The sequence below is a fragment of the Eucalyptus grandis genome, chromosome 7 (assembly GCF_016545825.1).
Source record: "Eucalyptus grandis isolate ANBG69807.140 chromosome 7, ASM1654582v1, whole genome shotgun sequence".
Classification (NCBI taxonomy): Eukaryota; Viridiplantae; Streptophyta; class Magnoliopsida; order Myrtales; family Myrtaceae; genus Eucalyptus; species Eucalyptus grandis.
The window spans coordinates 29,897,657-29,912,360 of NC_052618.1; the positions used below are offsets into that span (position 1 = coordinate 29,897,657).

Genomic DNA, 14,704 nt, shown 5'->3' on the forward strand with positions numbered 1-14,704 from the left:
GTAAAGCAAAGTGAGTCAAGTTCGGAAAGATCAGGAAAACGGGATGCTTTGTCCTTCCACCACCGCAAAAAATCAACATTGTTTTCCTCGAATTCTCAAATGTACTTCCCATCATCCTTGTTGAGATATGTCACCTCACCAGCAATCGACACCGAAGTGCTCGAGGCTTGCCCTTTTCTTTTGGGGGGGATGGCAGGGGGTGTATGTGGCCCGAGAGCACAGGTCCGAACGAGCACAGCCCATTAGACATCTTAACTAAAATCTATCTATTTGGGCTCATGAACACTAGGAAGAACCTTAGAATATTTTCAAATAGCTGAGGATCCTTCGCTCAAATGTTGCCGGCACCTTCTTAGATATTTTTGGAGCTTCAATTATGATTGCTAGAAATAAGGTAGAAGTTGATAAGACGAGTGCATGCATTATTAGACAAGGACATGCCAAATAGCTTGTCCCATTTCTTGAGACAGGCTCACATGTGACTTTTGTCGGTCGGTGCAACTTGGCTGTGCCCTTCCAACTCTTACTTGGATTTTTATGGACTGGACAACGTGTGAAGAGAGAGAAAAGATGGTACAGTGGAGCTGGGTCCCAAGACGTGAGGTTTGACACGATGACAAGCTTTGAATTGCCATGTGACCATGTATCAAGTCATACTCTCATCTGTAAAAGGGGTTTGACGTAGCACGAAGCTTCAATAATTGCAAAGCAACCGACAATGGCCAAAGGGGACTTGACTCTACGTCGGTTAAATTCTTAACCTCGCTTTGTCCTGTCTTCCTCCTCTTTGTCTGCGTTTTAGAGAGAGAGAGAGAGAGAGAGAGAGAGCAATATGAAAGCAGAATCAAATCGTGGCTGCTTTTCTTTTTAATGGCGATTTCGTAGATGTTGTAGATAATTAGATGACACACCGTACAACCTGCGCACATTGACAATGAGCCAAGAGATGCTGGTGATGGTCATTTCCATATTTTGGTAACTTAACATTCGCTTATGACTCGAATAATCCGTTCCCTAATATTAAAAGTGCACTTTAACAGCAATATTGACGCGGATAAGCATGTCACCATCCGCCATGGAAAGAATAGGAAAAAACACGACAGTTTGGCCTTCCACCATAGTAAAAGGTCACAACTTTCACAATGTAGTTGTTGCCATCTTCGCTTGGATATCCATTCACCTCACCAGTAACCAACACCAGAGTGCTCGAGCACTTGCCCCCTATCGGCTTGGGAGCACGGGTCTGGACTAGCTCGGCGCACTGGCTATCCTAATCGAGATCGATTTGGGTTCATGCTCATTCAAAGGAACCTTACAATTCTTTCCAAAGCAGGGGATCCTTCGCTGAAAGCATTACCAACACCTTCATAGATACTTTTGGAGCTTCAATTCGTCTCATTCAAACATCTGTCGCATGTCCCACCTTGTAATCATAGAGAGTCTAGAAAATGCAATACATATTACGGTCCCCACTGAACTCGTCAATCCAAGGGATGAAGGCACTCATTTTTGCATTTCCCTCTATTTTCTCCAATTTTTTGGAGGAAAATATCTTGTGGATTTAAGACTTAAGCAAATCCTTAAAAGACTTGAGAAGAAAATAGGTGGAAGATCTTTTCTAGGGTGAGAGATTCTGTGTTGTCCTTCATATTCCCTCTCTATCAAGAAAATAAAGATTGACAGAAAATTAGGGGGTCCTACGGTGGAAAAGGTAAACTCCATGTAGGGTGTGTTTACACATGTTGGCTACCACCAGCTACCCACGCTTGAGGTGAATAGGGGTAGGTGAAATATCTATTGTAGAGCTAGCACGCCTTACGACACTATTCACAACCATAGGCTAACTCTATATCCCCGGTTGTGAACAGTGCCAATTCAAGGTAAGAAGGCACTCATTTTTGCATTTCCCTCTATTTCTTCCCCTTTTTTGGAGGAGAATATCTTGTGGATTCACAAGAAAATCTTGCTCCAACGTTCCCATCTATTCCTTGGATTTTTATTGCCTCCCCTCTTTTAACCCAATTCCTAAAACCCACTTCGGCCCAATTTGGCTTGATATGGATCTTGCTCTTAGAAGCAAAATTGAAAGTTATGGCTAATATATAAAAAAAAAAAATTACTAGATCCACAGTCAATAGAATATTGGCTCCCATTGTGACACTATAATAATCTATTTGATTATACTGGATCATTTAAAATTTAAAATTATATTTATAAATATGTTTTCTCATCAATTAAAACTGTTTTAATTTTGGGTGATCCACCGATTGCTTTTTTTGCATAATATCTATGGCTGTTTTTCGTAAAACAATTTGTACGAATTTGGGACCAGATATTTAATTCTATGTAGTTCTGGACACATTAACTTAAAGCTGGAAAGGACGACATGCAGAAAGAGAGGACGGTACGGTGGAGTTGGTCCCCTTGGGCGTGAGGTTGACATAACAGGTAGCTTTAACGATTGCAACGTGACCCACGAAACTTTAACAATAGCAGTGACCGGAGATGGCCAAAAAGCAACTTAACTCCACCCTTGGGTTCCTCCTCGTCTGCGTTTGAGAGAGAGAGAGAGTGCAGCACAATAGCAACGATGGCAGAAGTGTCAGAGAGGGAGAGACGCAATAATTTGGGAGTTTGCAATGAAAAGTGTCGGCTTTGTGAACTGTTCACGTTCCTTATTTTTTGCAGAGAATTAATAGGAAAGAGGGTCATTGCGGGAAGGTTATTAGCAAAGAGAGGTCAAAGATAGAGAGAGAGATGACTAGAGTCAACCATCGAATAACGTAATAAATTTAATATACGTATAATTATACACAAATACACTTCATATCTACTAGATCCATTAATGAGGGGTAACAAATTAAGAAAGTTGGGTTTTTTTGAAACGATTGATGCGAGGTTTTGAAAAGATAAATGATGTTTATAATTAGTAATTTCAATACAAAAAATGAAAAGGCATCTTTCATAAACCTTCGATTTCTCTCTCAGGGGAGTTGTGTATGTAATTCAAAACCTATACATATTCGCACAATTAATAGATAAGTGTTTATATCAATGAAGTGTTTAGGATTCTTTGAGCTTTCAACGAATCTCCATCAGATATGGCGATCTCTCCATTTTATACACAGCAGATAATTACCGAAGACTCATAATTATATAGTACATTCTTTTTAAAATCTGTTATTTGCTGCACTTCCTCTTTTTTATCTCAATTTCTATTTAGAGTTGATTTTGGCAGCTTAACATTCTAAATTGTGGAGCTGAGCTCCCTTTCCTTTTTCTTTTTTTTAATCTTTTTTAACTCCTGAGAAGGTTTGGTGGATATTTTTTCTATACTAGGAACTATTACTTATCTAAATTCTAACCTTAATCTCACATTATATATGTTTTTTTTTCTAAACTCTAGACTGAAATAAAATGTGGCTTGAAATGTATGAAACTATTACTTTTTTTTTTTTTTTTTTTTTGGGTAAAGGTAATAAAGAAACTATTACTTTTTAATCTTGCCTTAGTCGTTGAAACTCTAGACTAGAATTAAATGTGGCTTGAAAAGAGAGGTACAATTGGCAGCAATCGGGTGGAGAGGTTAAAAATACCTAAGAAGTTGAATAGAAGGAGAAACAACAATTAAGAACATTGAAGAAACTTAATTACATTATATATTATGGATGAATGGATTATCAAAACAACAATTTATAGTGGAAGGACACAAATATTTGATTATGAATCAAAGTAATATTGATAGAATATGAACCTAATAATATGATATTAGGAAGAAAATAAAATTTGCAAATCATGTTGTAGAAGAATATAGGTCTCATCAATGCAAAGCTGGTCTGACCACCTTGCGTCCTCTCATTTCCTCCTTTTCCTCCCACATTTAATAGGAAATATTTTGTGGGCCCATAGGAAAATTTTTCTCTTCCACTCTCTTCACCAGATCAACTAACGCGTGGTTTTCTCTAATACCGTCCTTAAAAAAAAGAAGGAAATGAATGATTTCTTCTAGGGAGAGATGAAACGAGATATATATTGTCAGAATAATTTTCCATATATTCCATTCTCGAACCAAAGATATTTATGATTATGTTAAGCCCTAAGTTTAGGGGAACCGAATTTCAGCCAGAAAAGTACAGTGTTTATCCAATATCGCATATGCCTGGAGGATTTATATATATATATATAAGTAAATCAAGATTACTAGGAACAGGCATGTAAGGTAGAAAAGGATAAGACGAGCACATGCATTAGACAAGGACAAGTCAGAAAGCTTGTCCCCTTTCTTGCGACGGGCGTTCATGTCACTTTTGTGGATCGGGTGCAGCTTGGCTCTGCCCTTCCAACTCTTACTTGGATTTCTGTGGACTGGACGTGTGAAAAGAGAGAGGACGGTACGGTGGAGCTAGGTCCCTAGACGTGAGGTTTGATATTGAGAAGCTTTAAATTATCATGTGAGCTACGATGGCGAAAAAGTAACTTTACTCTTAACCTCACTTGTTTCTATCTTCGCGTTTTAGAGAGAGAAAGAGAGAGAGCAGTATCAGAGCAACGAGTGTGGACGCGTGTGGTTGGTACTTATTAGGGAAGGAAAGACACGTAAGGATTTGGAGTTTGCAGAGAATTGTTTCGTTACTTTTGCAGAGAATTGGAAAGAGGGTCATTACGCGCAGAGAATTGCAAAGAGAGGTCGGATAGAGAGAGAGAGAGAGAGAGAGAGAGAGAGAGAGCGCTAAATACGAATACACTTTTTTTTAAACAGAAATACACTTCATATTCACTGGATTTCACAAGGTGTAATCAATCAATGAAATTGGTTTGTTTTAGAACTCTTAAGGTGAGGTTTCGTGAAATTAATTATTATTATTAATGAAAGTGTTATCTTCCACGAACCTTTAGTTTCCCTCAATTGAGTACCTATGTATATGCACAAGATTAATAAATAGGTATTTCTTAGATATCAATAGAGTATTTATAACTTTTTGAGTATTGACTAATTTTTATAAGGTGCTGCAGTCCCTTCATTCAACACATATCTAATAATTTTCATAGACACGCAATTTTTATATCACAATTTTTCTGAAAATCTTTTAGTTGCTAAATTTGATTTTTTTTTTTTTTCTCAATTTCTGTTAAAAGTTGATTTGGCAGCTTGACATTCTAAATTTGGGAGCTGAGCTCCCATTCCTTTTCTTTTCGGGAAAATTCTAAATAAGGCCCGAAGTGAGCCAACTTTTTCAAATGAGTGTCCGAAGTGAATCTTTGTGTTAAATAAAGATGTGGAATGGCCACATCTGTCTCAAATAAAGATCTCACCTCGCCGGCCAACCAAATGTGAATTTTCTGGCTATCGGTGGGTATTTTTGTCATAAAAAAATATATGAATAGAAAAATATAAGCCCTAAAATTCAGAAAAACAACATATTGGGCAGGACGGGTCTTGAACAATCCGACGGTAGAAGAGATTAGCACGAGTCGCGAGAGCATTCTGGCAGACGGACCAGAGGAAAATGCGGACTCTGGGGGTGATCTTCATCAACCATATTTGGCGCCAGAGCTGCTGATTCGTCCGGTTAGAACTTAAACCCTGTAACTCTTGATGTGGCTGGGCTGAGTGTTTAAGTGCATGATAGTTGCTTTTAACCGTGTATGTACCAGTAGATGTAGCTGACCATATAAGTTTATCTTGGGAAAATTATGGCCTGATAGGTAACAATTGTATTTGTTGAACGACCTGTTCTTCAAAAAATTGACGAATAACAGACATCTTCCAGGATTGTGTCTGCTGATCAATAATGTCTGCGACTTTAAGTGGTTCCTCACGAGCAGTGGGTCCGTAGATGATTCCCATAGGTAGCCAGTGATCACCCCGAATGCTTATAGAAGCTCCATTGCCAACAGACCAGCGTAAATTTGGTAGAAGAGTATCCCGTCCTTTTAGAATGCTTTGCCACCCCCATGATGGCCTACTTCCTCGGACAGCCGTCAGAAAATTAGAAGATCGAAAATACAAAGCTTTAAACAGAGTCCCCCATAGCGAATCAGGATTAGTTAATAGACGCCATGCCTGCTTCCCCAAGAGTGCCTTATTCATAGATAACAAATCACGAAATCCCATACCCCTTGAGTTTTCTGAGTTTGCAAAACATCCTTACTCTTCCAATGCACCCCTCCCCTGTGTAAATTAGTTCTCCACCAGAAACGCGCAACACACTTCTCAATAGATGAACAAATGGAAATAGGCAACTGAAATATCATCATCGCATACTGTGGAATAGCCTGGATAACAGATTTAATTAGGATTTCCTTACCCCCCTTAGAAATGAACTTCTCCTTCCATCCCTCAAGCTTAGCGTTAACTCGGGCAATGATCCATGAGAACATTTCTTTACGTGACCGTCCCCAATCCGATGGCAGGCCTAGATATTTTCCTGACCTCTGTAAAATTGGAACTCGAAACTCCTCAGCCATACAATGCTGTAAGGTGATAAGACAGTGCTTGGAAAAGATCAGGCCAGATTTGTTACGATTTATCAACTGACCAGTTGCCATACAATAGATATTCAAAAGTTCTGCTAGATTGTGACATTCTGAAGTCGTTCCGACTAAAAAGAAGATGGCGTCGTCAGCAAAAAATAAATGTGATAACGTAGGACACCAGCGATTCAAACGTAAGCCTTTGAGATGGCCAAAACTGATAGCTTGAGTGATGAGCAAGGATAAAACATTTGCAACTAGAATAAATAGATAGGGTGAAATGGGGTCACCTTGCCGCAGGCCCCGAGTTGGAGAGAAATAGGGTAGGATTTCTCCATTAAATTTAACACCGAGGGTTGAAGTAGTAACACAAAGCATGATCCAACCAACCCATTTTGGGTGAAAACCTAGCTTGAGTAGGTAATCTCCTAAGAAATCCCATTCAATTCTGTCATAGGCTTTTTTCATATCTGTTTTCAGAATAGCATTGAAAGTAGTGGTAGTCTGGTGTGTGCGAAAATGATGGAGTACTTCCTGTACAACGAGAATATTATCTTGGATTTGGCGGCCTTGGACAAAGGCTGATTGTTCTTTAGAAATGAGATCATTCAATAATGGTTTGAGTCGATTGGCAAGCACTTTGGAGATAACTTTGTATGCGAAATTGCATAAACTGATGGGACGGTATTGGTCCAGAGTTTCAGGTTGGGGTATTTTAGGGATGAGGGTGAGGATAGTTTGATTGAGGGTTGGAGGCATATCCTGAAATAGCATAAAATTCTGGACTAAGGCAAATAGGCTGTCTTTAACTGTTTCCCAATGCTGTTGATAAAACAGGCCCGTTAAACCATCCGGTCCCGGAGCTTTGGTGGCTGCCATTTGGAAAGTGGCCTTACGAACTTCATCTGGGGTAAGGGCGATGGTCAGCTGGTGGTTCATCTCCGGTGTTACAACTGCACTACACCGATCAAGGAGCGGGAGGTAGTTACGAGAACCCTCTGAAGTATAGAGTGTGGAAAAATAGGAGAGAGTCATATGCTGAAGGGCTAGTATGTCTCGTATCCACTGCTGATTTTCATCTTGTAAAACAGTTATATGGTTGCGTTGTCGACGCTGAATAGTGGATGCATGAAAGAAACGAGTATTCTTATCTCCCCATTTGAGCCACTTGATTCTAGAACGTAAGGCCCAATATTGTTCCTCTCTCTGCCAGATTTGTCGGATTTCTTCTTTCAAAAGTGATATTTGTTTCTGATCAACTGGAGACGTCTAATTGATAAGGAGTTTTAATCTGTCTTGCAGGATCAGTAGTTGCTGATGACCATTAGAGAATTTGCGACGACTCCATCTTTGAAGTGCTACGGTAACATCCCTGACATTCCGAGGAAAATCAGCATGTTGTGAGACAGGTAAAGTCCATGCTGTTGAAATAATTTGGCTGCATTCTGGGTCATCATTCCAGAAGGCTTCAAAGATAAAAGATCGGCGCACTTTGCGGATGGTAGGTATTAAGAACCAGGGGACTGTGGTCAGAACCAACTGGTGGCAGAGCAATCACTTCAGCTGCAGGGAACAGTATACGCCAGCTCATCGAACATACCATCCGATCAAGTTTGGCTTTGACCAGCTCCTCACCATCTCGATTATTTAGCCAGGTAAACTTGCAACCTTTGCCTTCTAGTTCGGTGAAAGCACGCCATCTAACATGGTTCGAAATGACTGCATTCGTTGTTGTAAGGCAGGTCGCTTACTAAACTTTTCCCAAGGGTAGAGGACATCATTGAAATCACCAGCACAGAGCCAAGGTAAGGTATTGTGGGAGTGAATGTGTCTAAGGTCATCCCAAACTGCCTGGCGTTGGTGAAAATCAGTAGGAGCATGGAGAAAGGTAAGACGAATTTTCCTTCTGTGCCAGCCTAGATCGCAAGACATGTCTAACCAGTATTGTGTGGCTGTGATAATCGTTAAAGATATAGGATCATTCCAAAGAGCTGCTAATCATCCCGCCAGACCAACTGGATCAACTATATAGGAGTGTGAAAATGATAGAATTTGTTGCACTTGTTTCAGCTTTGCTGTAGAATTTTTTGTTTCCATAAGTAGTATAATATCAGGCTTTTCTACGGTCATCAAGGTCCGTAGTGCTCGAACTGTCAGGGGATTGCCCAAACCCTGACAGTTCCAACAGATGAGCTTCATTTGTGAACGGGTGGCTGTTTAGGGCCAGCCACCAGTGCCCGATCTCCAGCTTCCTGTGCTAGGAAGAAAGGTGCATCCAGCAAATTAAGGTCAGAAGGTTCTGTAATGGTAACGCTCTTAGATTCATATGGGCTGTATCTTCTCTGTTTTTTGGCTGATCCAAGAGGAGGTTTCAAGCGAATATTAAGTTGCTTTCTGGATATGTTGTTGTCCATAGGTGAGGGTAGAACAGCCTTTTGCTTCTGATCAGCTACTACCAGGGCTGTGCTTTGTATTCCCACTGGAAGTTGAAGTGATACTGAATGTACAGCAGACTCAACTCGGTAATCTGTTACTTCCCTGTTTGAATTTTCATCCATTATCATAGAAGGAGAAGGCAGTAATTGAGTTGTAGCTCCTTTTGTAGGGGGAGTTTCAGGAATAATTTCCTCTGTTGACTCTGGCGAATCTGGTAAGTCATAAAAAAGTTTCCAATAAGGGCTATGTAGTCTAACTTCAGCTCGGAGCCAGGGCCCATAAGCCATCTTTGCGCTCCCCTCATGTTTACCGTCTGTGTAGGGAACATCTTGATAGTACATGGCATAATGGCCAAGCTTGCCACAAGAGAAACAGAAATGAGACAACCGTTCGTATCGAAAGTCCAGCCAAAACGGTTTGCCCTGTATTCGTATCAGTTTTCCAGTAATTAGAGGTTCATTCACATTGAGCTGAACACGAACTCTACCTGTCTTAGAGGTATAGCCATCCTTGGAATCCATCTTCACCTCTTTGATCTCACCAAGGTGCTGGACAGCTTTTCTCAGCATGCATTCAGAGTACCATTCAAGAGGTAAGCCAATTACTTGTATCCAAAAATCACAAGTTGAGAAATCATAGCAATGGAGAGGGGTGTTAGGGATCCATTGTTTAAAATTAACCAAGTGGCCATTAAAAAGCCAGTGTCCACCCTCGAGAATTTTGTTCATATCTGCATGGGTCTTCAACTTAGTAATGTAAAAACATGACTCCGTCTGTTTTATCTCTGCAGTATCAATACGCCATGCCCTCCTAAGCGTGGTTTGAAGTGCTGGAAGGTTAATAGAGGGATCTGTCAGAATTTTTGCAACGAGAGTGAGTCGGCATTCCTCTACCGTATCAGCAGGTGGGTCTTCATCCCAATCTTCAATAATATGTTTTGTCGTGAGTCGACTCAGACTAGAACAGAGAGCGGCTAGGCGTGATGATGTGGCTGAGTTATGGGAGTCCATCTTGAGAAGAATCTCATGGAGTTAAGCGGAGAAAATAACAATGTAGCCACTGGAAGTGCAATAGAGTAAGAAGAAGCTACAATTCGGTCCCATGCAAGGCAATCTCCAAGAAAAGAAGACATGCAGTAGCTAACCCGTGACGATCGGCGTCAAATTGTGCGGAGGCGACATGATTCCGAGTCAGACCCACAAGAAAGATGAAACCGATGCCGGAACAAAGACAAAATCTTCAAGCCATGCATGTCGTCGCAGGAGGAAGGAAAGCAAGAACAGCAGAATTGGGAAAAGTGGAAGGTTTATCAAGTCGATGGCTAATGGTGTAGTTTCTGGGTTGGGTAGCTTGTAGAAATTACTGTTGATATTCAATAGATGGTGAAGGATGAGGATTGAGGTGGAGGGTTTGAAAAGAAACTGCCATCTGAGGTAGAGAGAGCTCGACAAAACGAGAGAATGTATTGGTTCAATCTAAAGTGAAAGTAGACAAATGTGGGATTATAGATAAGTATAGTTGATGTTAAGTTGGATTATTTGGAGAGAAAAATCAAGGACCTTGTGAAGAAGCATTTTGACTTACTCAGTTGCCCCATTTATGAATATGCTATGGGGCAATTGAAGGAATATGATGGGAAGAAGCTGGTCTCAGTCCCTAATGAGGGACTGAAACTTGACGACAAGACCGAAGAGGAGAAGAAAAAGAAGTCTTGCAAGAACCTGTGCAAGACCATTAAGGACATTCTCCGGGACAAGGTGGAAAAGGTTGTCATCTCCGACAGAATTGTGGTCTCGCCTTGCTGCCTGGTGACTAGAGAGTATGGGAGGCAAACATAAAAAGAATCGTGAAGGCTCAGGCCCTCAGAGACAACTGCATGGGCTCCTACATGTCGAGCAAGAAGACTATGGAAATTAATCTTGATAATGTAATCATGGAGGAGTTGAGGCAGATACCCGAGGCTGATAAGAATGACAAGTCGAGGAAGAGAATATTCACTAAATTTTTTATAAATCAAGATGTATCTTTTGGATTGGGAGAAGTGATGATTATGCCAAGCTCTATCTATTGATGTTTACATATCTTCCACCTTGTGAATTAGTGTTGCAATTACTGAAGTTCCCTATATCTATTTACCTGAGGACCTTAATAATTGTTTTTCGTCACATCTGTAGCATCGATTCTCCATTTGTAATTTTTCAGATTTTGGCCTATCTGACAAAGAAATCACATTAACACAGACAATAAGGTGAACCAATTATGGGTTGTTCATTTGTTGACATTGCCCGAAGCTAGCTTTTTTCTTTGTCTCTGTACCTTGCTTGAATTCTTCAATATTAGTAACTTGGACCAAAGCGAGAATGCCCAGAAATGAGCAGAGCAGAGCAAGACAGTTTGTGTATGAGCAGTGGCAATGGCAACAATCAAATATGTTATTGCCAGAGAAAGCAAAACTTGTATACAAAGAAACTTAAAATTGTACAAACCGACATTGAGATCCTATCTGAATCAGTGAAAACTCAGTTAGGAACTCCAGCCTATATGCTGTCTATCTAGGCAACTATATAATATAACCCCATACTGTTCCTTCCGGTAACATACATACAAGGATGACCCCATATGTAACTATAAATAGACCAAGACCGTGATGGGCTACTCCCCACAACTAAATGATAGAATGTCCCGACAATCTTATAACCCCATAATGGACGCTTTTGGTTTGCTGGCCATGGGTGTGCAAGCGACTGGCGATCCACCATTGGCAAGGACTAATTGATCTCCCTTTTTACATCTCCCTACTCAAATTACACGATAATGTTGGGTTGATCATTGCAAGGGTGCGCTCTACTGCCAATGTGAGCATCTATCTCATAAGTTGACAGCAACCACCTCTGAAACAATTCAATTAACATAGGTAAAAACAGAGTTGCATGCCAACAGAAGGCACACATTTCACAAAACTCATTAGTATCATTAATTGTGCCAAGCAGAAAAATTCAAAAGCAGTTTAACTGGAAACCATATTAAAAACCACTACTGAGGGTCTACAACAATATAAGAGAATTTCAAGTAAATCATAATCCAAAAAGTATGAATGTTCATCAGTAAGTACCCCAGACCAAAAACAAATAAAATACTCAAATGTGTCTGTGTGAGTTGTGTTTGCCGCGTGCACATGTGGCATATCCTAAAAATCTGAGCTTGGAATTAAATGTTTATTTTTTGGCAGAAAACAGAACCACATAAATGGTATAGGCATGCACACGGTCAGATCGAGATGTTTAAAGCCAAAAGACAAGTAATTAGTCCTCCAGGATAAGAAGCTTAAAGATAGACAAGTTAGGGCGAGGATATTGCCCATACCCCATTAAATGTTTTCTGCTTTTCTTAATTCAGTCATTTCCTGGTTAATTTAGAATTGCTAATGTGAGATACTTGATTTGCCTCCAATTCATTCCACACGCCAGAAACCTTGAACTAATCCGCTTCACACATTCACTCTTTAACCTTGACAGTTTAGCTGTTTCTCACTAAATCTTAAAGGTCTTATAGTTCATATAAAACTTCTGTCTAATTATCAACTAGAACTCTAGTCCTAAGAATACAGGCATCACAAATTGCTAACAGAGCCTTAACTCCTGGTTGAGGAAGTGACCAACAAAAGAGGTCCCAAAATCTGGAAGAGCAGAAGAGCACATACTATTTTAACTTCTATATGACCCTTATAATAAGACGCATATTTTTCAGTTTCTGCACATGATCAGAGGTGTTCCGGTCAGAGACACTGCCAATAAAATTGCATACCTGTTAGTCTAAAATGCAGATGAATGAAACTGCCAACATAAGAAGCTTCGACTCCACATTTAGGATGCAAAGACCTCTGGTTGAGCAAGAGAAAGAGTAATTATGAAGCAAGAGAGTGGGTGAGTGAGAACGCAGCAATTGTAAAGAAAGGAAGAAGATCGGAACATACGAAGACTGGGAAAGGCCGGTGAGGGCAGTGAGGGTCTCATGCGCATAGGTGTTGAGGAGGTTGAAGGAGCTAGTCGCACTATCTAGCGGTGAATCCGACACCGATCAAGAAGTATCTGAAGAGATACGGCGGTGACGGTGAACTAGGTCGCGCGTATGGCATCGGAGATCATGGATCATTGGTGTTCTCCGAAGGTAATGAAGAAGATGGGAAAAAAAGAATAAAACAAAGTAATTTGTTGTTTTTCTGAATTTTAGCGCTTATATTTTTCTACTCGTACATCTTTTTATGACAAAAATACCCACGTTTCAATGGTCGGAAAAATAACATTTGGCCAGCCGGCGAGGTGAGGTCATTATTTGAGACATATTTGGCCACTTAACACAAGATCCACTCCGTACCTTCTTTTGAAAAAATGACCCCATTTCGGGTTTTTATTTGTAATTTTCCCTTTCTTTTTTTCATCTCCCGGCAAGGTTTTGTGAGTATTTTTTTCTACACTAGAAACTATTACATTTTTAAATTCTAAACTTAAATTCACATTATCTATGTTTTTTTTTTTTCATGTGAAAAAAGAACTAAAATGTAACTCTTGCAAAGGTATGAGGCTGAAAATAGTTTTATTAAAGATTAGATCTAAATGATAAGGTATGATTACTAAAAATCTAACGGTAGAAGTTTTGGGGCACGGACTTGAAAACTTTTGGTTGATGGTCGCATTATAATTAGCTAAATAACAATAGTGAAATTTAACAGAACTCTCCCGAATCTTATCTTTATTACATTTTGTCGATCAAATTGAGCGTTATAGGAGACGCAATACCCACTGACTCTCGTCATCCATGAATCCTCGGCAATACTCCTTCCTGTCTCGAAAGGCTTGCTGAAGTTAAAGGAAATTACAAATTATTTAGTGCAAATGCCTCACGAGGACACCTGATCTTTTCGTGGTTGAGGAATGTACGATCCTTGGAACTTCCTTATTTAGAAAGAGTTGTCGAGGTTTGAGATTTGGGGGAATCAGGATCCTTGTTACATGTGATTCTATTGACAGGTTACTTAACCCATGCAAATTCAAGAAGCTAAGGCGTGTTGAACTTAAAGGTTGTCCTAAGCTATGACCCATGGAAGACCGCAGTAGAGTCTTTAAAGTACGTGGAGACCAAAGGTTGCATATCTCTGGAAATGTGTTGTCCAATCTGTTGAGATCAACCGAGATAATGACGGCATTGTAACGATTGTAGTAGCTAGTGTGATACCGTGACATGTGATGCAATTGTGGTAGACTTGCAATATTTGAACTAATCTTCAAGTGTCGTGGACTCTATTGTTTCATCTTATGTATCGTCTTGTACAATATATGTATATATTACAAAGTCAGTTGGATTATCAATAACTTGACCTTTTCATATTTGCGAGTAATACTACTTAAGTATTGAATGATGAATCAATATTTTGATCTCGTTTCATCCAAGTTCAAATATTCTCATTTGAATTATATCATGAACTTCTGACATTAAAGTAGATACATATTAATAAAAGGTCTCAAATATTAGAAGTTAATGTCCACTTGTGTATGAATTCACTCACCTCGATAGTACCGTCAGTAATATCGATGAAGTCTCTCAATTCAAACTATGTTTTGCACTGACATTATAGCTTGTCATTCGATCTACTATAAGAAAGAAGTGGAGATGAGCTAGATGGTTTGCATAGAGAAATAAAGTGGACGGACAATTCAACGTATTAACTCTCCGCAATGGTGCGTGGAGACGTATTATATAGGGGCGATAGGTTTTTTTATTTTATTTAACTTCGCTA

General features: G+C 39.8%; 1 protein-coding gene and 1 long non-coding RNA gene across 7 annotated transcripts; one reads left to right on the forward strand and one right to left on the reverse strand.

Annotated features, from left to right (window-relative positions):
- The first annotated feature begins 5,420 nt into the window (after positions 1-5,420).
- LOC104422929 lies at positions 5,421-11,045 on the forward strand. Of its 6 annotated transcripts, none has more exons than XM_039316409.1 (11): positions 5,421-5,569; positions 7,312-7,455; positions 7,566-7,655; positions 7,777-7,883; positions 7,980-8,129; positions 8,217-8,781; positions 8,891-8,996; positions 9,080-9,124; positions 9,232-9,325; positions 9,407-9,502; positions 9,701-11,045. In XM_039316409.1, the coding sequence occupies exons 6-11, from the start codon at positions 8,779-8,781 to the stop codon at positions 9,885-9,887; spliced, it is 531 nt and encodes a 176-aa protein (XP_039172343.1). In that variant the 5' UTR covers positions 5,421-5,569; positions 7,312-7,455; positions 7,566-7,655; positions 7,777-7,883; positions 7,980-8,129; positions 8,217-8,778; the 3' UTR covers positions 9,888-11,045. The 6 variants fall into 6 exon arrangements, 5 of the variants coding, with proteins under 5 accessions (XP_039172343.1, XP_039172345.1, XP_039172342.1 ...); XM_039316411.1 differs by lacking the exon at positions 7,566-7,655 and having other exon boundaries at positions 8,217-8,362; positions 8,609-8,781; XR_005552708.1 differs by lacking the exon at positions 7,566-7,655 and having other exon boundaries at positions 8,217-8,762.
- Positions 11,046-11,324: 279 nt separating this feature from the next.
- On the reverse strand, positions 11,325-13,121 carry LOC104422930. Its single transcript, XR_721295.3, has 3 exons — positions 12,884-13,121; positions 12,715-12,790; positions 11,325-11,801 (listed from the first exon to the last, which is right to left on the reverse strand). It is a non-coding gene; the product is annotated as an uncharacterized LOC104422930 (long non-coding RNA).
- Between the last annotated feature and the right edge of the window lie 1,583 nt (positions 13,122-14,704).

Excerpts from the sequence above, each read along its gene's own strand:
- LOC104422929 (XM_039316409.1), top strand. Across the intron at positions 9,326-9,406 it reads TCGAAAGTCCAGCCAAAACG|AGGTATAGCCATCCTTGGAA; the intron begins GTTTGCCCTGTA and ends TACCTGTCTTAG. Across the intron at positions 9,503-9,700 it reads TTCAGAGTACCATTCAAGAG|TATCAATACGCCATGCCCTC; the intron begins GTAAGCCAATTA and ends TTATCTCTGCAG.